General features: G+C 58.4%; 1 protein-coding gene across 1 annotated transcript; it reads right to left on the bottom strand.

Moving 5' to 3' along the window:
* Nucleotides 1–1,391: 1,391 nt before the first annotated feature.
* LSS (lanosterol synthase) lies at nucleotides 1,392–23,625 on the bottom strand. Its single transcript, XM_074264494.1, has 22 exons — nucleotides 23,472–23,625; nucleotides 23,115–23,271; nucleotides 22,707–22,845; nucleotides 21,040–21,148; nucleotides 20,775–20,896; nucleotides 19,313–19,409; nucleotides 18,969–19,104; nucleotides 18,162–18,270; nucleotides 16,166–16,284; nucleotides 15,494–15,591; nucleotides 15,111–15,138; nucleotides 13,470–13,526; nucleotides 10,710–10,781; nucleotides 10,524–10,574; nucleotides 9,099–9,248; nucleotides 8,542–8,638; nucleotides 8,177–8,282; nucleotides 7,776–7,841; nucleotides 7,559–7,642; nucleotides 6,724–6,894; nucleotides 6,018–6,096; nucleotides 1,392–5,908 (listed from the first exon to the last, which is right to left on the bottom strand). The coding sequence occupies exons 1-22, from the start codon at nucleotides 23,483–23,485 to the stop codon at nucleotides 5,771–5,773; spliced, it is 2,199 nt and encodes a 732-aa protein (XP_074120595.1). The 5' UTR covers nucleotides 23,486–23,625; the 3' UTR covers nucleotides 1,392–5,770.
* Nucleotides 23,626–23,933: the final 308 nt, after the last annotated feature.

Here is a 23,933-nt window from a genome sequence, read left to right as displayed (position 1 = left end):
CAAGGCTCCCAGGGGCACACCATCTTCAGCTCGTTAGTGTGCTGTGTTTGTGGTGCCAGGGCAGCAGCAGGCCAAGCAATGAGGGAGCGTACAAGGCTGGGGGCCGGGGGGCACTTGTCTGGCTGGGCCAGGCTCAGTCTGAGCCTGAGTTTGTTCTGGACCAGTTTGGAGGGAGGGGCCCTTTGCATAGGTGGCTGGCAGGCCCAGCTGCTTGCAGGAGACCCAGGAAGAGGGATGACTTTTTGGTTGGGGGGGAGAGGGAGGAGAGCCTGTTTTCACACCAACAAGCTTGGCTAGTCCTTGCAAACAGGGAGCTGGAGGGCATACTGGATGAGGCAGGGCCATCTTTGCTGGGGCTATGGGACCCTCAAGACGTTCTGCACCACATTGTGGCAGACCCCCAGGAGTGACCCAAGGAGCACTGGCTGCAGGTGGAACTGTCTGGGGAAGGCAGGCAGGACAACTTGGCCTGAACACGGGACCCAGAGAATCAAGGGAGAAGGTGGCAGGAGGACAAGCCAAAGTGGCAAGTCACACGACAAGTGCAGCCTGCCCAGCTCCCCATCAGAAAGCCAGCGGGGTCACCGAGTCTGCCAGCAGGCAGAAAGGCCTCCTGGGAGAGGGACGAAATCCTGGCACCATCCACCCCCCCACTCCAGGTGCTAAGGTGAACCCCTCCCAGGAGTGGGCCATAGTGACAGGCATCTAGAGAAGGTGGGGGACAAGAGCTGAGCAACATCTTTTGGATCCAAGTTCTGTTTTCCTCTCGGTCAAGTAGGGTCCAAAACATCACTACGAAATTTTTAAAGAGATGCCCATTGAGGGAACAATCAGAAATAGCAAAAGGAAAAAAAGATTACATTGTGCTAAGTGCCACAAACATACAAAAGGACTAAACTACCCAAACAGGTCAGGAAGCCAGCTCGGGAAAGGCCGAGAAGCCGTCCCTGGAGAAGCACCCAAAAGGCAGCGACCGGAAGAGATCCGATCCCGAGAATCATCCCTTCGCCCTTTAAGGTTCGCCAAGAAGCCAGTCGGGGGCTCATTTTCAAAGGAAGTCCAGTTTCATCCATGTCAATGCAAAAATAGGGGCAGATAAAATTAGCAATGTCTCAGAAAGTCTCCCTAATCAAAGAGTGGGTGCCTGGGAAGCAACAGGATGGACGTTTTAAAACATGAAAATCCCATGACATCCAAAGGTAGAAAACGACTTTGGACAAAAAACAGCCACACGTGTGATGTTCGAGACGTTAACGTTCTTTCCTCAAACCAAGAAAGAGTGAGGAGAGCAGAGGCTTCTGTCAGGAGCAGGAGAGCGAGGGGCAAGTCACTCCAACCTTTACCAAGGGACCGGCTCACAGTGACAAGAATTCAAAAAACAAACAATTGTGTGAAATAATCCAACGTTTTATTTAGAATATTTAGAAATAGAGACTCATTAACAGCCCGATCAGGTCAGTGAAACAGAACCCCGGAGCAAGCCCACAGTTAGCCCTACCCAAAGCCCAAAGGGAGTGACAGAAAGGGAAAGGTCAAGACCCTGGTCTAGACCCACGAGTCCCAGCAGTGATCAGAGGGATGTGAAGGCTCGCACAGCTGCTGTGCAAATGAATTTGGAAATAAGGCAACGTGAATGGAAACCCAGGTTTCCTTCCGAGCACCAGACAAAGGGATCCCCTTTTTTTGTCTGAGCCATTTAGGGAGACCCTTTGCACAGCGGTTTGCAGCCATGTCCTTGGCCAGTTCAACGGGTCAAAGCGGGCCATTGCTCATCCAGGAACGGACCCGAACCTGGCAGAGACACGGGCTTGGACGGATCCAAGAAAATCTCCAAAATATGGAGGTTAAGAAATCCTCTCTTCCCCTTTAAGCACAGAGCTACAGAGCAAAACCTGCGAGCTCGCCCCACCCCGTTCCACCCTGCCAACCTTGAAACGTATCACCCGAGTGTGCCAGGAGCCAGAACCCAGGACCCGGCCTCCAAGAACTCCAAGGGACCCAAGGCTCCCCTAGATGCTGACAATGTTTGCTCTAAGCCAATGCTGGGAGGTGGGAACGTTTCTAATTCCCACCAAATTAATCAATTTAAGGAACCTGGACTGGTGGCTCCCATCCTATTAAACGCTCTGCAGAACTGCAAAAGCCCGAGCGTGTCCAAAATGCAAAGGGAAGTACCGGGTTCAAGGGGACAACCCCGATACGTTCCCCGAGAGACGGCCAAGAATTTGAACAGGCAACCATTTTCAAAAGAAAAAACCCTCCCAAAAAGCCAGTCGTCTTCTGAATTTACAATCATCTGACTGAAACCCCTTAGAGACCCCAACCTCGTGCTCATCGCGTGCTCACCGGCCCGCAGACGGCCCCAGACTGCCGCGGCGGCTTCGGACAAACGCGTCCTCGGGGAAGCCGCTCCCCGGAAAGCGTCCGGGCCTCCTTGGCCAGCGGCTGACCCCTGACCTCCTGATTCCAGCCTTTCCCCACCTTTGGAGATTCGGCTTCTTGTCCAGGTAGTTGCTAACCGCCCACGGGGCTGCACACCAAGGGCTGAGATCCCCCTCCCCCCCAGCAGTTACCCCGAGCCTTCAGGGCCATTGCTGCTCAGTCCGCGCCATCTCTGTGGGGGTCCCTCCCCCTTCCCTCCACAGCCGCTTCTGGGTGCCAGGACAAAGGGGGGACGCCCACCCCGGGCTGCAGACTTCTAAGGAGCACCGCCGAGGAGACGATGAGGCCCAAGCAGCGGGCGGGAACCTGAGAAGCCACAAAATCCAAGAAAACCGCAGCCAAAGAAAAAGCTTCCGCGCGGAGCCAAAAGGCCGGGGGCGCCTCTGGCCCCCCGTCTCTGGGGGAGTTGCTGAGAAGTGACAAAGAGGATGATAACGGAGCCCGGCCCGGCCAAGGCCGGCCAAGGCCTCTCCCGGGAACCCGGCCTGGCCCCTCGGGCGGCCTGGGGGACAGAGGGGGCAGGGGCAAGGGTGCATTTGGAATCAGAGCGTCTGGGTTGGAATCGCGGCCCGGGGGGCGCTCTGGGGTGTGGACATCTGCATTCCCTTCCAGCTCCCGTCCCGAGAAGCCACAGATCAAGAGATGGGGTGCTAAGATAGCCTCACTCAGTGACGAACCTCCCAAGCCCAGAAACTCTGGGACCCGGACAGCGCCAGCCCAGCTCGGGGACGACCACCCCCGCCCCGACTGCTGGAAGCCAGAGCCAGCAGGGCTGGAAAAGCTGCACCTGGGGCAGCGGCAGGAACGCTGGGGAGAGACAGCAGGCGGCCTCGGGGCCGGGGGCAACTGCAGGAGGAAGAGCCGAGACCATCAGGCCTCATGAGAGGGCCTCCAAGCCCAACGAGAGGGTACCCAGGCCCAATGAAGAGGGTCCTCGGGCCCCAAGATCCAACCCCGCCCCTGGCACCAGGCAGCAGTGCAAGACGGCGGGGGAGTGGGGATTCCCAAGAGGGCACGAGGTCCTGAGGGAGCTCAGAAGGCCCAGCTGGCGACGCCTGCCAGGGAGAAATGCCCTCTGCCTCCCATTCAAAAGAACCCGGCGGGGGGGGAGGGGGCAACAGCAAAATAACTCCATGAGGAGCAAAAATCAGAGATATTCAAGAATCAGCAGGTTCTAAAATACAGATAATAAAAGGAGACCCTGAATCTGAAACAAGAACCCGGGCAATCGTCAAGAAGCTCCAGCTCTAGACCTAGAATCCTACAAACCCCAGGGCACTTATCGCCGAGCGGCACTTGTCACACCAGGGTGGGCACCCCAAGCAGCACTGACCAGGGATGTACAGCGGGCACTCCGAGCAGCACTTGGCACACGAGGGCACTTGCCAAGGAATATACTGTACAGCAGGCACTCCTAGCAGCACTCGCCATGCCAGGGAAACGTACTGTGGGCACTCTGAGCAGCACCGCCAGGCAACATACAGCACACACTTCTAATAGCGCTCAACCATGCCAGGCCGTGCACTGTGGGCACTCCTAGAGGCACTCACTGTGCCAGGGAATGTACCGTGGGCACTCCTGGTAGCACTCACAATGCCAGGGCATACATCCTGGGCACTTTTAGCAGCATTCACCGTGCCAGGACATATGAGAACTCCTTGTGACACTCACCGTGCCAGGGAACATACAGCGGGCACTCCTAGCGGCACTCGCCGTGCCAGGGCATATACCCCGGGCGCTCCTAGCGGCACTCACTGCGCCAGGGAACATACAGCGGGCACTCCTAGCGGCACTCGCCGTGCCAGGGCATATACCCCGGGCGCTCCTAGCGGCACTCACTGCGCCAGGGAACATACAGCGGGCACTTCTAGCAGCTTTCACCATGTTGGGGAATTTAGGAGTGCCCCCAACCTCACTGGCCAGCGAGCCTTCGAGGGGCGTCTCCATCAATTTGGGTCAGAGGCTGACTAACCTGGTGGGTGGGGGAGGGGTGTTCGCGTACCATCTCGTGAAGAGCTCAGGAACATTACTGATCCTCAAAGAGTCAAGAAAACAAGACGGTTTCCCATTTCCCGTGGGCTCACAGACACCTAGGGAAAAACCTGACCCGTGCATACTAAAGCAGCTCAGGCTTCGTGAAACCCCTCAAGATACGTGGACACACGAAAAATCAACGTCCGACTCGCCGTGCCGCACCCCCAGCAGAGCGCTAGCCGTGGGCCCCGAGCCCACCCAGGAGGGGAAGGGGCTCCGCTTCCGCAGCTGCCCAACACCTGTCTGGCTTTTGATGCTACAGTCGAAAGTCTCCAATCAAGAGTCACCTCAACCCTAAGGGGCTCCCCCCAAGGCTCCCCGGGGAAGCAGGCCTCCTGCTGGGCAGTGAAGAATGATTCTCATCGTGTTCCGTGGGGGCGACAAGCGGGGAAACCCCCTCCACCCCCCGTCATGAGAGAAAACAGCAGCAGGATTTCAGGGGAGCAGGAGCGCGGCACGGGGACGGCGGGCCAAAGAGCAAAAGCGGGGTCTTCGTGCAGGCTGTGCGCGGACAGGGCAGCGACAGTCTGTCCAGAGGGAGAAGGGGACGAGCCGGGGGGGGACAAACCGAGTCCGTCCCTATCTTAGGCATGTTATGTTAAGTGTTCAAAAGGGGCCAAATTCACTGCAGAGGCTCAGAGCGGGCGAAGGTCACTGCCAATGGCGGCCCCGACCAAGTCTAGGCTACGGCCTTAACCCCCCCCCCCCAAGGCCTCACAGCAGCATCTTGGGGGGCCCCAGAAAGCTAGTGTGGGGTGTCCTGGGCACTCAGGTTAGAGGAAGTCAAGGAGAAGCTGTAGTACAAGATAAGCCCAGAGTCCCGGCCCGGACAGGAGACTGTGCACAGTGGGCGGCCTCCTCAGGATCCCCGAGAGACTTTCTTCTGTAGGGAGCCGGGGGAAAGCAGGCAGTCTTGTGGTTCCTGAACCCAGGGCAGCCGGAGCTGGTATCCGGCAAGGAGCCGCTTGCCCAAGAGGTGAGACCAGGGGCAGCCCGGCGTCCTCCCACCGAGAACATGATTCGTGCGGCACGAGGGGCTCCTGCTGAGGGGATGATCCGGTCCGCTCTAGAGCTGTGCCCCCTGCCTTCTTACAGATGGACCTCAGCAAAGAGCCTGGGACTGTCTAGAGGACGGAGGGGAGGGTGACCCGGGGGAGAATCCAACCAAAAGCGGTACCAAGAGGTTAAGCATCGCCGGGACAAGAGAACGGGCCTCGAAGGGCACATTTTCCGGGCCCCGGCCACGGGGTGCCCGCGTCCCAAGATCCGTGCTGTGGCTCCCCGCGCTCGGGGCTCACATCGCCACCTTGCCGGCGAGGGGGCTCTGGGGATACAGGCGGGAAAAGCGGCCCAGAGTCCAGATGGGGAACACATTCCGGTAACACGTATAACTGATGGCGCAGGACTTGTTGAAGACCCCGGCGATGTTCTCCTACAGACGGAGACAGAAGAGAGGGTCCAGTCCCACAGGCCCAGCACGGGGAGGAACGCCCCCCGCCCAGGCCCCCCGCCCAGGCCCCCCGCCCCTGGCCGGGCTCTACCTGAGGCCAGTCTCCATTGGGCTGCTGCTTTCCAAGCACACACTGCACTCCTCTCTCGATGGCCTCACTATCCGGATGCCTACCCCCAAAAAGGAAGGAAAAGTCAGTTGTCCTCACACCAGCAAAAGGGACAGCAAGCAAACAGGCCCAAGTCCCACCCAGGCCCCACAGGGAGGGCAGCGATCCGGCCCAATGGGCCCAGACTCCCAGAGGAAAGCCCTGGGCATGAACGCCCGCCCAAACCAACTGGCCAAAGCCGGTCTCTGCCAAAGACTGGGACGACAAGTCCGGGCGGTGGGTCACTCGCTCTGGGGACCCAGGCAGCCACAAGCAGCCCCTCCTCCCAAGGGGGAGGCAAGGATCTTGGCAGGGGTAGACGGGAAATCCACGAGCAGCTGCGTTCTGGACCCCAGGAGGCGTCTCAGCAACATCGATTAAAGGAAACTCTCTCAGTGAGACGCCGGGGAACACAAAGGAGTCCTTCAGCCCCTCCAAGCTGCAGTCCCCCCAACTGCTAGCCCGGGGAGCTCCGAACCCGAGCCGCGGGGCCTTTGTGCAGGAGGCGGCGCTCTTGGGGAGGGCCCGAGCCATCAGCCAGCCCGCTTTCCGTCCCGCCTCCGCCCTCGCACCCAGGTGAGCAGCTCTCGTTTCCCGAGTCGGCCACGGAGGTAGCGGGGAACCCCAGGGCCTCGGGCCTCCCTCCTACCTGGCCGCCATCAGCCCCAGCAGGGCCCAGCAGGTGTTGAAGAGCTGAGACTGGTCACTCTGCACGTACTGCCTTTGTTCACAAGACTCAAAGTTCTCTCCCCAGCCTCCGTCCTCCATTTGCTTCGCGAGCAGAAATTCGCAGGCTTTCGCCACCTCGGGACAGGCCTCCCTGCCGGGAGCCAAGAGCCATCAGTCGCCCCGGGTCCGGGGAAGCTCGGAGGCCCCCGCGCACCCCAAGGCTTCGCCCCTCCCCCCGGGCTCCGAGGCGCCGCGTGCCCGCCTCGCACACGCACGCCCCCTGCTCCGTGCTAACATGTCAGTCACAAAACCGCCGAAGACAAGAGTAACACTGGAGCCCGAGCTGGGACTGATGGAGGTCACTGGGGCAGCAGCTTTATGAGCCATGAGACCGGGGTGAAAAACGTGAGGGGTCAAAGCTGATGCCGGCAGCCCAGGGAGAGCCGACGAGGGCAGCAGAGGGAAGGTTCGGGGGGAAGGGGGGTGAGCGCCAGGCTGCCCAAAGAGGGCACTCCATGGCCGGCAGCCACCCCCACAGCTGCCAGCTATCTCCCCCTCTCATGAGTAGCCGACTGTGGTGGCCCAGGTGGTCCCCGAGTCCCGCCCGGAGAAATCCTCCCAAGGGCTTTCAGTGTCCCCTGGGCGAGGCTGCTTGGGAAGCAAGTTGAATCCCACAGCACAAAAAAGGCTCCCAGGGATGTTCAGCCCGAGTCCGCTCCCAAGCTGCCCCTGAGGGCACAGGCAGGACCCGAACTCAGCAGCAGCTCCGACCCTCTCCATGCCTTCCCCAGCCACTCCCAGGCTGTGCCGCTTACCCGCTGGCGTCGTAGGTGTGGCCCATGCAGGCAAAGGCTTCCAATCCAAACCAGGCCCCGTAGGTGAAGCACACTCCCCAGGACCTGCCCGAAGGGAGAGCAGGTGACCCGGGAGCTCCCGACAAAGCCCCCGCCAGCCCCCCGGACGCCCCGCTGGGGAGACCCCCCGGCCCATGGGAGCTCTAAGAGCATCTGTGCAGAGAAGGCCCCGACTTACCCTTCCCACGAGCCATCGGCCCTCTGCACCTGCTGGCAGTAGCGCAGCCCCTCTCTGAGAGTCAGCCTGGGCCAAAGGACAGACACGCCTGTCAGTGCCCACTTCCCCTCGAGTTCTAGCAAGTGTAGCTAGCCAGGGGCCCCTAGGCCCGAGGCCCCCGACTCCGACCAGGGATTGCTGCCCACGGTACCCAGGAAGGGCTCAGGAAACAACACGGGAGTAGATGTGACATCCTTTCCTCTGAACAAAAACCTTTTCTGCTTTTGTTTTTGCCAAAGTCTGACAAAAACAAGTCTGGAGAAAGTCAAGATCCGGATTCTCAAGACAAAACGGGGAGGCCTGGGGCAAGCAGAGACCCTGGGACAGTGACGGGGGCGGGGCCGTCCACTCCCTGCGCTCACCTGATGTCCTCGGCCCTGTAGTCGGGGTAACAGTCCTGGAAATGCTTCAGCGCCTGCATGACGGCCGACGTGCATTCCACGTACGAGTAGTCGATCATAATGTCTCCTGGGAAGGGGGAGTCCAAGCATGGCCCCGGGGCCCACAGAGAAAACAGGACCCCAGCGACCCTCCAGGACCGAGAGCCTGAGGCCGGGGTGACAAGGGTGCCTCCCCCACCCCCACCCAAACCACCGCGGACTGGAGCAGCTCCCTGGCCTCCCCTGGCCTAAGGGGAGGCGGCCAGAGGCTGATAACCCGGGGGCCCAGGGGAGCCACGTATGGCTCACTCCTCCCACCCCTGTGCGAGGCTGGACAAGAGACTCACCGAACACCTCGGAGGGGTTCAGTAATTCCAACAGCCGCCCTCCTCGCTTCTTCTCATAAGTGGCAAACCCACCGTCCGAGTTCCTCATGCTCAGCAGCTACACCAAAGATGGAGGCGTAAGCTGAGGGCGCATCCCTGGCAGACAGAGCCGGGCTCCTCGCCGGGGGCACTCGGGCTGTTGCACCGAGCAGCAGCAGCTCACGGCTAAGGCAGCCTTCTGGGCCCCCCTAAGGAGCAGGTTAGCTGCCTCGATCGGCCCAGGGCACAGGCCACGGATGGAAGCAGCTGACCGAAGCTGCTGGTGAAGGGAACCCTCAGCGGGGTCTGGGAAAAGCCGACTTAAAGTGAGCACCGGAGCCCTTCGCTCTGCCCTGTGCTGGACACTCTCCACATCCAGAGGGGCGAGGGGAGATCCCCAGATCCCACTCGTTTCTAGCCACATCCGCCTGTCCGGACCAGAGGCCCCACAGCCCAGGCCGGGCTGCCCAGGACACTCGAGGCCTCGCAGGACAAAGCCCGAACCCCACGGACGCTGGGCGCGGCCCCGCGGGACTCACCACGTTGACGGCGTCGTAGAGTCTCTCCTTGGGGACGGGCTCTCTGAGGAAAGGACACTTCTTTTGCAGGAGGAGGAGACACTTCAAGCCCTCCGCTGTGCAGTCAGCCACAATCCAGCCACAGTCCCGTGTGCTGAAGGGGAAGGCGCCCTACAAGTCAAAGCCGGCTCCGTGTGACCCGTGGAAAGGGGACCTGTTCCCGACCTTTGACCTCCCGCCCTCCCCTCCCCATCCGCCGGAGCCACAGTCAGCCTGGGTGCCAAGAGGCGGGCCTCCAGGACCAGCCGGCATCGGTTTGGCAGCTCTCGGAAACTTGTAGGAAACAATCCCATGAGGACGGCGGTCACGGCCAAAGGACCCAAAGCTGACTCCAGCGGGCACGACGCCTTTGACCAATGTCCGCCCAGGCCGAGTTCTCAGGTTTCGAACCCAGATGGGAAGGGAAGGGTGGCAGGGCAAGGCCTTGTGCAGAGGGCCGAGGCTGGACACCTCCCACCCCCCCCCCCCGCTCAAGGAACCTCCAGGAAAGGCCCCGCCTCTCAGAGGCCGCCATCTCCACTGTCTCTCCTCACGCTCCTCCCAGTCTGGCTCCCAATTTCCGCCCCCCCCCCCCCCCCCATGGTAGGTCACTTTTCTCCTGGTCAGTCTCACTCCTCCGAGTTGCCCTCCCCCCATCATCAAACTTCTCTGCACCATTTCCAGCCCCTTCTCTCCGCCCCGTCCCCAGACTGCTGCAGACCCCCATCGCCTCACCTGTAGACCTCCAGGCCATCCTCCATTAGCCCTGGCCAAGATCTCCCTAAAGCTCAGACCTAATCACATCCCATACGCCTCCCACCCAATCCATCAATTCCAGTGACTTCCCACCCCTCGGGGCCCCTACAAAATCCTCTGCTGGATGCCCTTCCCGAAGCCCCCTCCTGGAGCCAGCAACACTGCCCCGCCCCCCGGCCTGGAGCACTCTCCCCTCTTCCAGGAAGCCTTCCCCGAGCCCTCGGAATCCCAGGGCCTTCACTCTTTGTCTAGAGCTTGTTTGTGCCTATTTGTTTCCGAGTAATGTCTGCCCGTTGGAGGGGGAGGTTCTCGAGGGCAGGGCCTGCTATTGCCCTCTCTCCCATCCCCAGCACAGTGCCTGGCACACAACAGGGGCTCAATACCTGCTGGTGCCCTTCCCTCATCCCAAGGAGAAGTCGCTGCCTCTGACAGAAGCGGCCACAACTGACAGGAGTCATGGGCGACTGGAAAGGCTCCCGGGGACGGCCGGGCATGAAGGCCCAGGCCGCTGCCAGGGAAGCTCGCTCAGCGAGGGCCCCTTTGGGATGAGGAGCCTCCCATAGATCCCCAGCCAGAGCGCCGACAGCCCAACAGAAGGCAGCGGAACTCTCAGAACCCATCCCCCCTCTCCGCACGCGAGCCACACTGTACCTTGTTCATCTGACGATAATATTTCTGGTAGTTGTCGGGATTATCCGGAATCTAGACAAAAATCCACATCACACAAGTTGATTCAGAGTGGATAAAGCACATGCTATGTTGTTGCACTAAGCCCTGTCCCGGCGCCGCCCCCCACCCCGGTCCTCCCCACACCCACATCCACGGGGCTGGGCTCACCTGGGTGATCCGAAGGAACTCGTGGGCATCCCTCAGACAAGATGAAAATTCCGGCATGTGGTGAGCCCCAGCCTAGCAGAGAGCAGCAAAGCGGAGCATGAAGGGAGGACCGGGCCAGCCTGTGGCTCCTCCCAAGACCTCCCGGGCGGGTTACAAGGGCCACCCCTGTCCACTTGCATCCCCCGCCCCCATGTTCATGTATCTGTCCTGCACACCCCCTAGAGTCCCCACGTCTTCCCGAGCGAGTTCTCTGGACCCCCCTTGGCCCCGCTCACACGCGACCTCCCCCATTCCCAACTCTCAGATTCACCACTTTTATGTCCCACAACAACAGGCCATGAACAGTCATTTCCGCAATTAATGGGCAGAGCTTTGGCACCCAGTACTTGGCCACCACAAAAAGGGCCGCCATGAATGTCTACTGACGAGGCCCTTCCAGCAGTGCAAAAGACTGGGGGGGGCCTCCAAAAGGTTTGAGACCCTCACTCCGGCCATCCCTGCCCCGGAACGCTGCTCTCCCTCTGCCTGGACGGCTGACCTCCCCAGCGTCCCTTAAATTCGGCCTCCTACAGGAAGCCTCCACTCCATTCCAGGGCCTTCCTCTGCTCCGTATTTCCTATTTATCTTGCCCGGAGCTTGCAAGTATTTCCCTTTTGTCTTCCTCCACTGGATTGTGAGCCTCTTTTATTCTCAGCTATCCCCAAGGCTCAGGACAATGCCTGACAAACAGGAGGGGCTGGACCAATGCACAGCTCCACCGACGATGTATTAGCACGCCCCGGCGCTGCTCCCCTGGGGTCCCCCCTCCTGACAATCAGATGCGCAGCGAGACCCTCCCATTCTGGATGACTAAGTCATGATCTGGGGCCTTGTGTCACAAGGTTAATAATGTCGGTTTGGTCAGGCCCTTCAAGGGCTCACCCACAGAGGAACAGATCACATTTGTCAGAGACCGTTGTCCAAGTCTTCCTGCCTTTTCCCAGTTCCTCCCATTTTGTTTTGGACACAACCCCAACACACCCACCAGCCCAGCAGAGAGTTGGTGCTTAATAAGTGCTTACTGAGGAATTAGTGATCCTCTCTGTGCCACACATCTGGCCCCAAACACTAGCCATCTCACCCTGGACAAGTCAATTAACCCTGGGTGCCTCAGTGCCCTCATCTGTGAAATGAGCCGGAGGAGAAAATGACGAAGCACTGCATGGCCAAGAAAACCCCAAAAGGGTCACCAAGAATCGCATATAAGAGAAATGGCTCCGCGCCAACTGTATCAGGTACTGGGAGAAATCCCAAGATAAGAAAAAACGAGGTCCCCACCTGGGGGAATTGTGGCCTGGGGCTCCCCTTCCCTCGAGGAGCCTGGCTGGGCTTTCTCCCGATTGCACCTCACCACAAGCAGGTCAGGGGATCTGTCTGACCCTCCCCCCTCATCTACACCGAATTTCTGCCTAACTGAGTCTTCCCCGAGTGATGGTGGCTCTCGAGGTGATGCAATGCTGGGTCCCTGAGCTCAAGGCCGCCCGCAGTCTCTGCCTTGCCATCCTGGGCCCTACGCTCAGTATCTGGCTCCTGAAGCCTACAGGCCTCTTCTCACCATGTTATTAAGTGCACAAAATACACACGATTACACAGTTCAAACTATCAACAGATTTTTTTTTTTAAAGAAAAAACCCCAGGTTTTTTCCTGCTTTTTTGTTACTGTTTTGGCTACTTCTGTGAACTGGAGCCTTGGTAGTCTGATTGCCACAGGAGTCAATCTGAAAATTCAGCTTATATACACACAAATACATATGCATATACAAATATATACACATGTAAGTATTGTGAGCAGGCACGCGTGCACACGCACACACGCGCACACACACACACACACACACACAGATAAATCTGTTGTCCGTTTGCTTTTACACTCTCAGCACTTAGCACAGGACTTGCCACATGCTCTAAACACTTAATGCTTACTGATTATATTGGCACAGTCCAACCATGCACAACGACTCTCCTCCCTTCCCATTACTTAAGTCATTTCTTAAGAAGTTCACCATCTAGCTGACCTCTCAGCATTCTGCATTGACTCTGAATGAGGGGTCCCATTCTAGTTAATGTAATAAAATAGAAATGTGGTAGGATTTGTGAGGACTTCTTTTGTACCTTGCCATTTCACTGAAGATGGGACTTGTGTCAAAGAAAACTACCAAGTAAAACATTGTGCTGACAGCAAAAAGGGGGCAATTTCACCTCCTCTTTGCCAGTGATTCCCAACTTATTACTAAAACGAGTGTTTCTTTAACAGTACCAAACAAGAGAAAAGGGGACTTCTGAACTATGACCACATTTCATGAAAAAGGCCTGGAGGCCATGAGCTTGGATTTAAAAGATAATCTGATTATGGTATTTCAGTATAATTTCCTTTGTAATACTATGTATTTTAATTAATGCATTTGAAAACTTTATCCTAAAAAAGGTCCACAGCCTTCACCACAATGCTAAAGAGTTCTGTGACAGAAAAAAATTCCTGCTCTGGTGCTTCTACATTTGGAGAAAGCAGTAGTGCTGGGGTCCGCAAGCCTGGCCGTATACTTCAAGAGCACAATTAAAGATACAAGTTGGGAGAGATTTTGGTTATTCTATCCATTCCAAGAAGCAGAGCCCCAAGCACTGCAATTTATGGTCAAGCATTTTTAAAACCTAAAAATGAAGACACGTGCCCATGGTCCACAGGCAAGTTGGAAATATATATGAGTAAGAAAAGGAAAATACCTCCAGGAAAGCTTGGATGGCAAATGCTGTATCCCAGAGCTGAGAGCCATTGGTGCCCTAGAGAGAGAAAGAAAGGAGTTAAGTCTGCAATGTGGAAGATGCCTGAAGTCCTCTCTTCTAGACAGGTCCTCCTAGTCAAAATGATTACCTGCTAACCTGGTCCCCATCATTACTCAGGAAGCTCTTGAGGAAAAAACCAGTTGCACAAGAGCCCATCTCAAATTATATTCTCTTAAATTTTTTGGGTGCATCTGGGATAGACACTTTCTGGATGAAAAAGTGGTTGGACAGAGTTGCAGGGCTCCATTTAGGGCCTCCATGGCCTCACACCACTTCTTCCCTTCCAAGCTAAAATTCTAAACAGAGGGTTTTCAATTCCTTGGGAAGGACAAGACGTGGGAACTTCGTTAGCAATGTGGAACTGGCATAAAGGAGCTTCCTCAAATCCTTTAATGTGAGCAAGTAAGGCAAAAGAGAGGCACGTGAGGAAGACAGGTTCTCATGGAGGACCCAAAGAGGCTGTTAGACGGGTAAATCCTCAGCTTTGCTCCCTTCATCCTTTTCATTATAACCAGTGCCTTTGGATACTCCCAAAGAGGTAGTATTAAGCATCAGTTTATTGAAAATTAGGCATGCAACTAAAAAAAGCTAAAAAAAGAACTAAAAATCCCAATTAAATACCAAATTAGAAATTCTAAAACTCAAAGGAGAGATTAACAAAATAGAAATTGAGAAAACTATTGAACTAATAAAACTAAGAGAAAAACAAAAGAAACCTTTAGTAAATTTGATTAGAAAAAAGAAAAAATCAAATCAGCATCAAAAATGAAAAGGATGAACTTACCACCAATGAGAGAAATTAATGACTAGGAGCTATTTTGCCCAACTAGAAGCAAGTCTTGACAATTTTAACAAATGAATATTTGCAGTAGAAATATAAATTGCCCAGGTTAACAGAAGAGGAAATAAATAGCCCATTTTAGAAAAACAAACAACTAGTCAATGAACTCTCTAAGAAAAAATCCCCAGTGCCAGGTGGATTCACAAATGACTTCTACCAAATTTTTAAAGAACAATGAATTCCAATACTATGTAAAGTATTTGGAAAAACAGGTAAAGAAGGAATACTGCCAAACTCCTCCTATGATTCAAATATGGCACTGATATCTAAACCAGGAAGGGCCAAAACAGAGAAAGAAAACTACAGACCAATCTCCCTAATGAATAGTGAGCAAAAATTTTAAATATTAGCAAAGAAATTACAGAAACTTATCAGCAGGATAATAACTTTGTGACCAATTGGGATTCATACCAAGAATGCAGAGCTGGTTCATTATCAAGAAAACTATCACCCTAAGCATTGGTCCATTGAAATAAGTGATTAGGCCTGAGAGAAGTAACTGTGAATGTGTTACTGTCAATTGGCCGATACATTACCCTGGCAAACAAGTTTTGGTGTGCAACCAACAAGCTCATACTTAAACAAGCTCATACTAACACAAAGCACCAACATCCTTAAAGTTTCCTAACGTCTTCTGTGATCCTGAAGGAGGCACTTTCCTGTCTCCCAAAATTCATTCATGGGGCCCAACACAGCCCCCCACTTCCCACAAGGAGACCCTCATTTCAAAGGCCCTTTACCTGCATTTTCATGCCATCGAGCCCCAACCTGGGAGGAAGGTGACAAAACCAAGGTGGTTACTCAAGGTGGTTACATAAAGCAGAATACCTGCCTGAACTCCCAAGGGTCTGAGCCCTCCAACCAGACCCACCGTTGCACGCTTTCCAGTCAGGCCTGGCCAATGAGTCTCAATGGATGATCCACCACAGCCCTGTACCCTACAGCCATCCTGATCAGCCACGATCTGCTCTCTGGTCCCCGAGTGACCATGCTTCTGCGCTTTTCCTCAACAGATCATCAAGTTCCCCCCACCCCATTACCCCTCCCCTCCCTTAGAGCTGTTCTTTAATGGAGCATCACTGTACAAACAGGCGAGGCAGAACAAATGCCTTCTCACACTTACCACATGTAATCTGGAATTCTGGAGACATGTTCTTGGAATGCTGGCGAGGTTGGCCCGTCCACGTACCACCGAACAAGCATGTTGATCGTTTTAGAAATCTGCCAGAGAGAGATCACAATGTGGCTACAGCTTTATAGCTGAAGAGTGACCAGAAAGACGCACCCCTCTGAATGACCCCTCCATGGAGAGTCACGTCTCAAACATCTTTTCTCCTCAGAGAAACAAACTTCATTCTGGCTCACAGATTTGGCATTGAGATCATCCCGGGATCTGGGGAATGTGCAGCCAAAAAGGCCAGTGACTTGGGAGAGTGGAGGAGTGAGAAGGCCAGGAGAACAGCTCCATTCTGGCCACTGCCTTCCGAAAGAGAACAGGGCAAGAGAGAGGATGAGATTTCATCCCCAAGATCCTTCTCCCTTCTCACTCCCTAACATAACACAGGCTTCAACAATGCCCTAGAAATCATCCTCTGCCCCTGCCATCTGGGGTCTGGGCCAAGTGGCCATTAGATGTCAGGCCGCCAGCTCCCTTGCTAGCTCCTAGAGCTGGCCCCACAGGACACACTGCCTTGAACTCCAAATCTCGGGGTCTCGATCGCAGAAGCGTCAGTGAGCCCCCCAAGGCTTAGGGCAGCCCCACCACCCGGCCGACAGAGAAGGCGTGGAAGCCTACCGGGCCAATGCTGATGCACTTGGTGAAGCGATCGTCGGCGACTATGTGGTCGTATAACTCGGCCGCTGCCAGCTTCCTCAGGCTCGGGAGGTGGTAGCGCTCGTACAGGTTAAGCACCGCTGGAGGGAGGGGGGGACAAGAAAACACCCATGTTCCCAGCTCTGAAGCAGCCGGGAGGTGGCATCCCCCGAGGGGGGAAGGAGATGGAAATCCTCTTGGAGGCAAGACTGGTGCGCACCAGGAGAAGAACCTGCACCAGGCAGGGAACCCATATGCCAGGCCAAGAACCTGTCCTGGGTAAAGAACTGTGCCAGATGAAGAACTCGCACCGGGTGAAGAACTGTGCCAAGTGAAGAACCCACGCCGGGTAAAGAACCCGCTCTTGAGAGAATCGCTCTAGGAAAAGACCCCGTGACCAAGTGAGGCCTTTAGTGCGAGAAGGAAGGCGGATGTGGGGCAGAGAGGAGGGTGCCCTGGACAAAGGCTGATAGGGTTCAGCAGAGGCGGTGCCAATCTTGGGTCTCAGGACCTCGCTTCCCTCCTCTTGGCCTTTGCCAGTATGCCTTCCAACATCCCTTCACCCCTCTGCCTCGAGTGTCCTGGGCTGCCCCTAACAGTCAGCTTGTAGGCCACCCTTCCAGAAGGTGGTCTTGATCCCCACAGAGCACCAAGACATGGGATCAAGGAAAGGGTCACTCATCCACCTGCCATGTCCTGGTGAGCGCCACAGTCACCAAGGCCCTGAGACAGTGACGGGAGACCCCCAGAGAGAGATGTTTCATGGGACAAGAGAGACAGCCTTTGGCAAAGGCCTCGGTCAGGGCTCCTGAGGGCCGACATCTCGGGAATAAGCACTCAGGCAAAGATGATCTCTCCAGCCCCTAGAATACCACCTTCTGATGGGGAAACAGGCAGGCTGAGGCGAGGGGGCTTCCCCATGTTCTTCCAGCACGTGGTGCCATCGGACCGCAGGGGAGCGGATCCCCAGGCCTCCTCACACCGAGGCCCTGATGTCCGCCTCCTGCAGTGCCCTCAAGATCAGAGATGACAGGAACCAGGAAGAACATCCCAAGAGCCCTTGGGAGCGGGGAGGCGGAGGCAGTTCTGATGTCCTGCAGAATCCGGCCAAATGGGAGCAGCTGCCAACCCTGCAGCCGCTTCCTCTGACCGAGGCTACAGAAGAAAGTGCCTCCAGGTCAGAACGAGCACTGTCCTGTTCCCAAATGGCCAAGGACAGACAGGCAGCTGTCACGGGAAGCAGCGAGGTTTCAGTAGCTGGAGAAATTACCCATCCCAGTGCCAGGTTCCTCGGGCCGAGATGCCCAAAAAGTTGCTGGGGAGACCCTGTCAAACCCTGCAAGCCCTTTTGGAAGGCGGCACAACAGAACCGGATCTCTGTGGCACCAACAGAATTGGGTCTCTGCCCAGAGGCATCAAAGACAAGGCACAAACTCTGGTCACACAGCCCTGGAAATTGGAGCGGGGGCCCAACCAGATTATGGCGGGCAAAGACCCCCACAGGCTGCAGATTCACAGAGCCCTGGCTAAGCGCACTCAGGCGAGCAGGACCCGCATTGTGGCAGGATCCAGAGGTCAGTCTGGGCCACTCCGGGGGCCTCCAATGTTAGCCTAAGACAAGCCAGACCCAGGCCCCGACTCCTGTGTGCTCCCCACACGACGCCCCCCAGACAGAAGCGACATCCTCCGCTCCCTCTGGTCCAGGCCGTCTGGAAGTGCTTCCAACACACGAGACGAGGTCCAGACTGGGGCTGGACAATGCCAGCCGAGGGACGCCTCCCGTCCTCCACCTGATTCCAGTCATTCATCTGCCCGGAAGCTCGAGGGAGATGAGAGCAGGCCTTGGGGGACACCCCCCTCAGGCTCTATTCCAGTGGTTCCCACTAAGACCCCACACTAACAAAACGCAGCAACTGCTGACCCTGAGGTTAATAGCCCCCCACTTCCATGAGTCCTGGGAGGAGGGCGCCCAACCTACCATAGACCAGCTGGAGCAGCCAGCTGTGGGGCGTGTAGAGGTCACAGGCGGCCACATGATTTCTGTGGGTCGGCCAGTTTATGCTGGAATAGTCCTCGATGTAAAGTTCCTGAAAAGTAGGACCCGAGATCAGTGACCATATCCAGCTCCGAGAGCCGAGCTCCTGCACGGCCCGGTCCTCCTCCCGACCAATGGCTCCCCTCCTGGCCAGCGTCCCACAGCTGCCCCTCTGTCCCCACATTGCCCTGTGCATGGTTCTCTCCTCCCATGCCGAGGATCAAGCTCATCCAGGGCTCTCTCAGCTTCCCTCCAAATGGAATGAGAGGCTGGGTACAGAGGGGTCTTGTAAATGCTTGCCGCCTCCGGCCCAGTGCCCACCCACAGCTGCCCGGTGGCCAACAGGGCACCCGACAGCAGTGGAATGCCCTCCACACTCGCCCCACAGCCACATGCGCTGCTGGGTCCCTCTCCAGGAGACTGATCCGAGGTGCGACGGGACCAGACGAAGGGCAAGCCAAGCCAGAGCAGGCCCAAGGCCTCCCCAGCCTCCGTCCGCACCCCGGCGCTCAGCCAGCCCTGGTTTCTCACCCGTTTGTTTTCCCTCAAAATAAAGGTCACATTCAGAACACAAATACGAGACACAGGGAACACAGGACCATGGACAGGGGTTCCCAAAACAACCACGACAATCAAAATTCTCAGCGTCTGGCAGGGGGCTTCCACTGAAAACGACCGTTCTCGGGTTGCCAGAGTCTCCAGAATGCTTCCCACGGCTGATGCCCGTGTGGCCGTAGCCGAGGTGCTCACCTGCCGGAGGCTCCGAACCAGCTCATCCTCGGGGCCCTGCACACGCATGGCATAGCAGTAGCTCATGGGCAGATACACCTGGCGACAATGGCACCACAGCGTCGAGGGGTGAGCAGGGGCCCAGGTAGGAAAGAGCCTGCCAAGAAACACAAACCCTCACTTGTTGCCCGGAGCCAAGCGCCATCTGGGGGGCTGCCTGACGCGCGGAGGCCTGTCCCTGCTCCCCCAGGTGCGGACGGGCCAACACCGACCACATGCGACGTCGCACGGGGCGGAGGCCGGAGAGGATGGGCCGGGACCGGCAGCTGCCACAGACCAACCAGCCCGAAGACATAGCGACCCACCACATCTCGGGGAAGAGGGTGTTCAGTCCTTCCCAGCTGTAAACGTTCAGGATGGCCAGCCAAAACTTCCCCCAGGAAGGGATTCCAAGAGCCCCGCCTACAAGAGAACAAGAACCGGCCATCAGCCTGCCGGCATCTGCCTCCTCTCCACTGGAACCGCTGCCGCCCACTCAGAGGGAAAGAGCCCAGCGCAGACGTGGACCCGAGGCCGGGCCGAGGGAAACGTCCTGCTGCCATTGAGCTTCAGGCCACCACGGTCACCACCATGGCCACACTCTGGCCTGCCGAGTCAGGAGAAAAAAGCTGACCCCGCCGCTGCAGGCCCAGAATGGGCTAATGAAGCGTCACAAGGGAGGGTCACAGCCTCGTCATCCCCTCCAGAGTCCAAACCCCAAAGTGGAGGGGAGGCGGACAGCTCTCCCCAATCCTTTAAGGGGGGTGCCCTCCTAACCACCATGGCCCGAGCTGAGGACTCCAAGTCCCAGGCTTCTTCCTTAATGGCCATACACCCACCAGCTCCTCATGGAGCCCAAGACACAGAAAATCACCTGCCCAGAAACCCTGCGCACCTCACAGTCCCTCGAAGGCCAGATGGCCCCTGGAGACAAGATTTCCAGGGCCAAACCAGGCCTCGGACGCTTCCTCAGAAGCTGCCCAAGCCCCGGAACAAGCCTCACCCGGTGGCCCGACCTCTCCCTGCCCCCTGGGGAGGGAGACAACTCAACCAAGGGGGTTCAGGAGGCCCCCGAGGGGCAGAGGTCTGGGCTCGGGCTCCGCCAGTGAGGCAGATGCTGGGAGTCGGGCCTGCCTGCAGGGATGGCAGGCGCAGGGCTCTCTACGGGCTCCCAGCCAGCTTCATGAAACTCGAGTGGGGCGGCCCCGCCACGGGCTACTTCGAGAGCCCAAGAGGGAGAGGGGCACTATTTGAGACATCTTCCTCTTCTGGGAAATGGGGGTGATCTCAGTCCCCATCCCCGAGGCCGATTGGAGCCTCAAACTAGAGTTATACCCGTGTCAGCTGCTGCTGCCCCCCATTTTCTGGAGGCGGCCCCCGAGCCCGCAGAGGCAGAGGAAGGACTCTGGGGGAACTGGCACAGCCACAGCTCAGTCCCTAAGCCCCCCCCCCCCCTCGCCTGGGACTCTTGCTACCTCCAGCTATGGGTGTCAGAATACAGACTGTGGCAGACTTCTCAAAGCCTTTCTTTTGGGGGTGGGGGGTCGAGGTTTTATTTTTTACAAAGTGACGGATGAGGTAACGTTTTCCACGATTGTGTGCGTGTAACCTGGCTCAGGCTGCGCTTGGTCTCAAGGGGGGGGGGGGGGGGTGTGTGTGGGGGGTTTGGAACTCAATCTTTTAAATGAATGCTGAAAAGTTTTACAAGTAACTGGGGCGGGAAGGAAAAAAGCCAACGCGGTGCCCCAGGAGCCGGTCTCGGCCCCCAGAAGCAGCCCCAATACTCGCCTTTCTCGTGGAGGTTGGTCCTGGCCCGCACCAAGGCGGGGTCGTCCGGTCCCACCCCCAGAAGCCGCAGAGACACATAGTTCAGGGCCGTGCCGAACACCGTCGACTTATCCTCCACGTGCCTGTGCAAAGGCAAAGCGGAGACGTGCTGAGACCCCGGCCCCCGACCTCCGGCGGGGGAGACCCCTCCCCCCAGGCACCGGAGCAGTCCAAAGGCCTGGAGCCGGGGCAGGCTGGGAAGGGGAGGGATGCTCTGCAGACTCACAGGCCCCAGCCGCCGTCGGGAAGCTGCACAGATCGCAGGTAGCGCTCTATTTCCTCTCTGTACCCGGCTGGGAGGGAGATGTTGGCCACCCGACACGTGATCAGGAGTCCTGTGGAAGCAAACACTTGTATGGAACTGCCCCAATGACATTTTAATTGCGAGTAGAAGACCGAGGTTGAGACTTCAAAGTAGGGAGGTCCAAATGCCCCTAAGGCGATCCGCGTGACCTGGAACGGCCAGTCCTTGAGCTTGGGGAAAGGGAACAGACGATGCTCCTCGCCGCCGTCTTTTAAAAGCTCTTTTGCAAGTGTTCAAAGCCCAGGAGAGAGCGCTGGGCCCTGGGAGCCCCACGCCAAGCGCGGCTAAGGGTCAGCGGCAAGCTCCCCTCGGGCTCTCCTTCGCTCTCCAGTGACCTACGCCTTCATCCTGTTCCCAGTGCTGCTGCCTAGGGGAGGCGTGGGAAGGGAGAATCTGGAACAAGGTTTGCCAAGGTGAATGTTGGAATCGCTCCCTAGCTCTACGCCATTTGGTTGATGAATTCGTTGCCTACAGGCCCTCGCATCAAAATTCAAGTTCTGTTTTCTGTCATTGCCTCATTTTGGCCGTTTTGCGAGAGATGAATCGTGAACGCTAGCCCCGATTCTGCCCCGATTCTGCCGCGTCTAAAGCTTATTTTGTTCCTGCCCCTTTAAGCCCTTACTCCGGGTGTGTTTTTGTTTCTAAACGTTTCTTATAAAGGCCACTTCGGGATTGTGGCTTCCCTTCCTCTACGCTCTAGTCACCCCGTTCACAGCTACGGTTACTTGTATCCTTTATCCTACCTTCACACCTTCTGTTAAAGCTTTAAGAGGCTGTTCTTCTGCTTCTGACTAACCCCTCAAAAGTTTCCCTCCCCACCCTTTGGCCCCTTTCCTGTCCAGTGATCGTGTGGGGCGAGCGGTGGGGAGATGGCGCCGGTTCAGACAAGAAGTTCAGAGGTGGCCCTTTCTGATGTGACTTCTACATGCAAGATTGTCCTCCCCATCCCTGGCTTTCCCTCTCCACTCCCCGCTGCTCGGCGTCCGATCTTTTCTGAACAGGAGCCTGCGCGTGGGGCGCCTCAGCCGCTGCGGCCTTGGCCTTTCCCTTTCCTCAGAGCCCAGGTTTGGGTTGAGATGCTCCAAGTTCTAGGAGATGGGGGGGGGGGGCGCAGGTTTTGTCCTTCCTCCTCCGCCCTCTGGTTCTCCAAGTGCGGGGCGGGCCGCCCAATTCTGGTTGGGGTTTTGTGAGGCTTTTGGAGGGCTCTCGCTTTGCCGCCCCGCTCTCTCGGGCCTCCTGCCCCTCCCTCAGGCAGCCTGGCTCACGGCTTCCCGGACTTGGGGGGGGGGGGAGTCCCGTCTGGGCTGTTTCCCAGGGCTCCCGAGGCTCCTTCTCCCGCAGGACCCCCCCCCACGCCCCCCAAAGGGATTCCGGTGCCGGTCTCGGCGCTGCTTCCTCGGGCTGCGAGCACCGGATTCCTGCAGGAACTCGGGAAACTCTGCAGGTTTCCCTCGCGCCCAGTGACGGGATGGGGGGGGGGGAGAGAATCTTCAGGTCTGCTGCGCGTGGGACGGGTCGGAGGCCCAGGCGCCGCCCACTCACCCGCCTGCTCCTCGCCCACGCCCCCCTCCCCCCCAGCGCGGACTGACCTGGCAGCAGGAAGAGGGGGCCCCCGTAGTCCCCGGGCCAGTGGCCATCCTCGGCCTGGAGCTGAGAGTAGAATTTCATGCCCTTCCAGGCCCCCTCTCGGGCCGAGCGGGCGGGGGGCAGCTCCGGGAAGAACTTGGTCTGCAAAGGGAGGCCAGGGGGGAGCTCGGGGGCGCCCCGGCCCCGCCCCCTCTCCCTCTGGTCGCCCCGCCCCCTCCCCCGCCGGCCGCCCCAGCCCCGCCCCCTCAGGCCGCCCCGGCCCCGCCCCCGCCGGCCGCCCCGGCCCCGCCCCCGCCCCCTCAGGCCGCCCCGGCCCCGCCCCCGCCGGCCGCCCCGGCCCCGCCCCCGCCCCCTCTGGCCGCCCCGCCCCCGCCCCGTCCCCTCCTCCGGTCCGGCCCCCGGGCCCCCACCGTGTCCAGGCCCAGGGCGTGCGCCTCCAGGCCCCTCTGGGGCTCGGTCCCGGGGCCGTAGGTCCAGCGCTGCCGGCCCTCCTCGTTGGCCAGGCGCCAGCGGCTCAGCTCCGTGGCGGGGGGAGTCTTGTAGGGGCCGCCCCTCCTCCGCAGGCACCTGGGTGGGAGGAGGGGGCGGGTGAGCGAGGGCGGCGCCCCGGCCCCCCCGGACCGCTCCGAGGCTCGCAGCGGGCGCCTCCCGTGCGGGGCCGGGGCCGAGCGGGAGAGCGAGCGACCGACCAGCGCGGCGGGCGGGCGTTACTGACGCTGGGCGAGCGTTGGGCCCCGAGTTGTACGGGGGGCGAGGGCTCTACTCACGTGCCGTCCGTCATGGCGCGGGCGCGGGTCTCCGGGGCGCGGGGCGGGCGCGGGCCGGCGGCGGCACGAACAGCAGGGACGGCGGCCGGTGACGGCTCTAACCGGCTCTGAGGCTCGCGCTCCCAGTGTGGAAGCCGGCGGCCGCGTGGGACGCCGGGACTTGTAGTCCAGTCCCACTCGCGCGGACGACTCTGGGGCCATATGAGGCGAGGAGCGCCGAGCCAATGGGAGCGCGCCGGGGGCGGGGCCCTCCGCAGGCCTCGCGGGCCAATGGTTGCGGCGGGACAGTTGAGAAGGGGGAGCGGGCGGGGACGTTAGGGATTGGAGGAGGAGGAGGCGGGTGACTGGGCCATCCCTGATGAACCTGTTCCCATTGCTCAAGTGGGGAAACCGAGGCTGGGGAAGGAGGCTCTTTCCCGGCGGCCCTGGGCCCCTCCCCCAGCTTTGGGCGGCGGGTCGCGG

The sequence above is a fragment of the Sminthopsis crassicaudata genome, chromosome 4 (genome assembly GCF_048593235.1).
Source record: "Sminthopsis crassicaudata isolate SCR6 chromosome 4, ASM4859323v1, whole genome shotgun sequence".
Taxonomy (NCBI): domain Eukaryota; kingdom Metazoa; phylum Chordata; class Mammalia; order Dasyuromorphia; family Dasyuridae; genus Sminthopsis; species Sminthopsis crassicaudata.
Note: the sequence above shows the minus strand (reverse complement) of the source record. Positions and strands in the feature narration are given on the sequence as shown.

Excerpts from the sequence above, each read along its gene's own strand:
- LSS (XM_074264494.1), bottom strand. Across the intron at positions 10,782-13,469 it reads CCATCCAAGCTTTCCTGGAG|GCTGGGGCTCACCACATGCC; the intron begins GTATTTTCCTTT and ends GCTCTCTGCTAG. Across the intron at positions 5,909-6,017 it reads CCAATGGAGACTGGCCTCAG|GAGAACATCGCCGGGGTCTT; the intron begins GTAGAGCCCGGC and ends CTCCGTCTGTAG.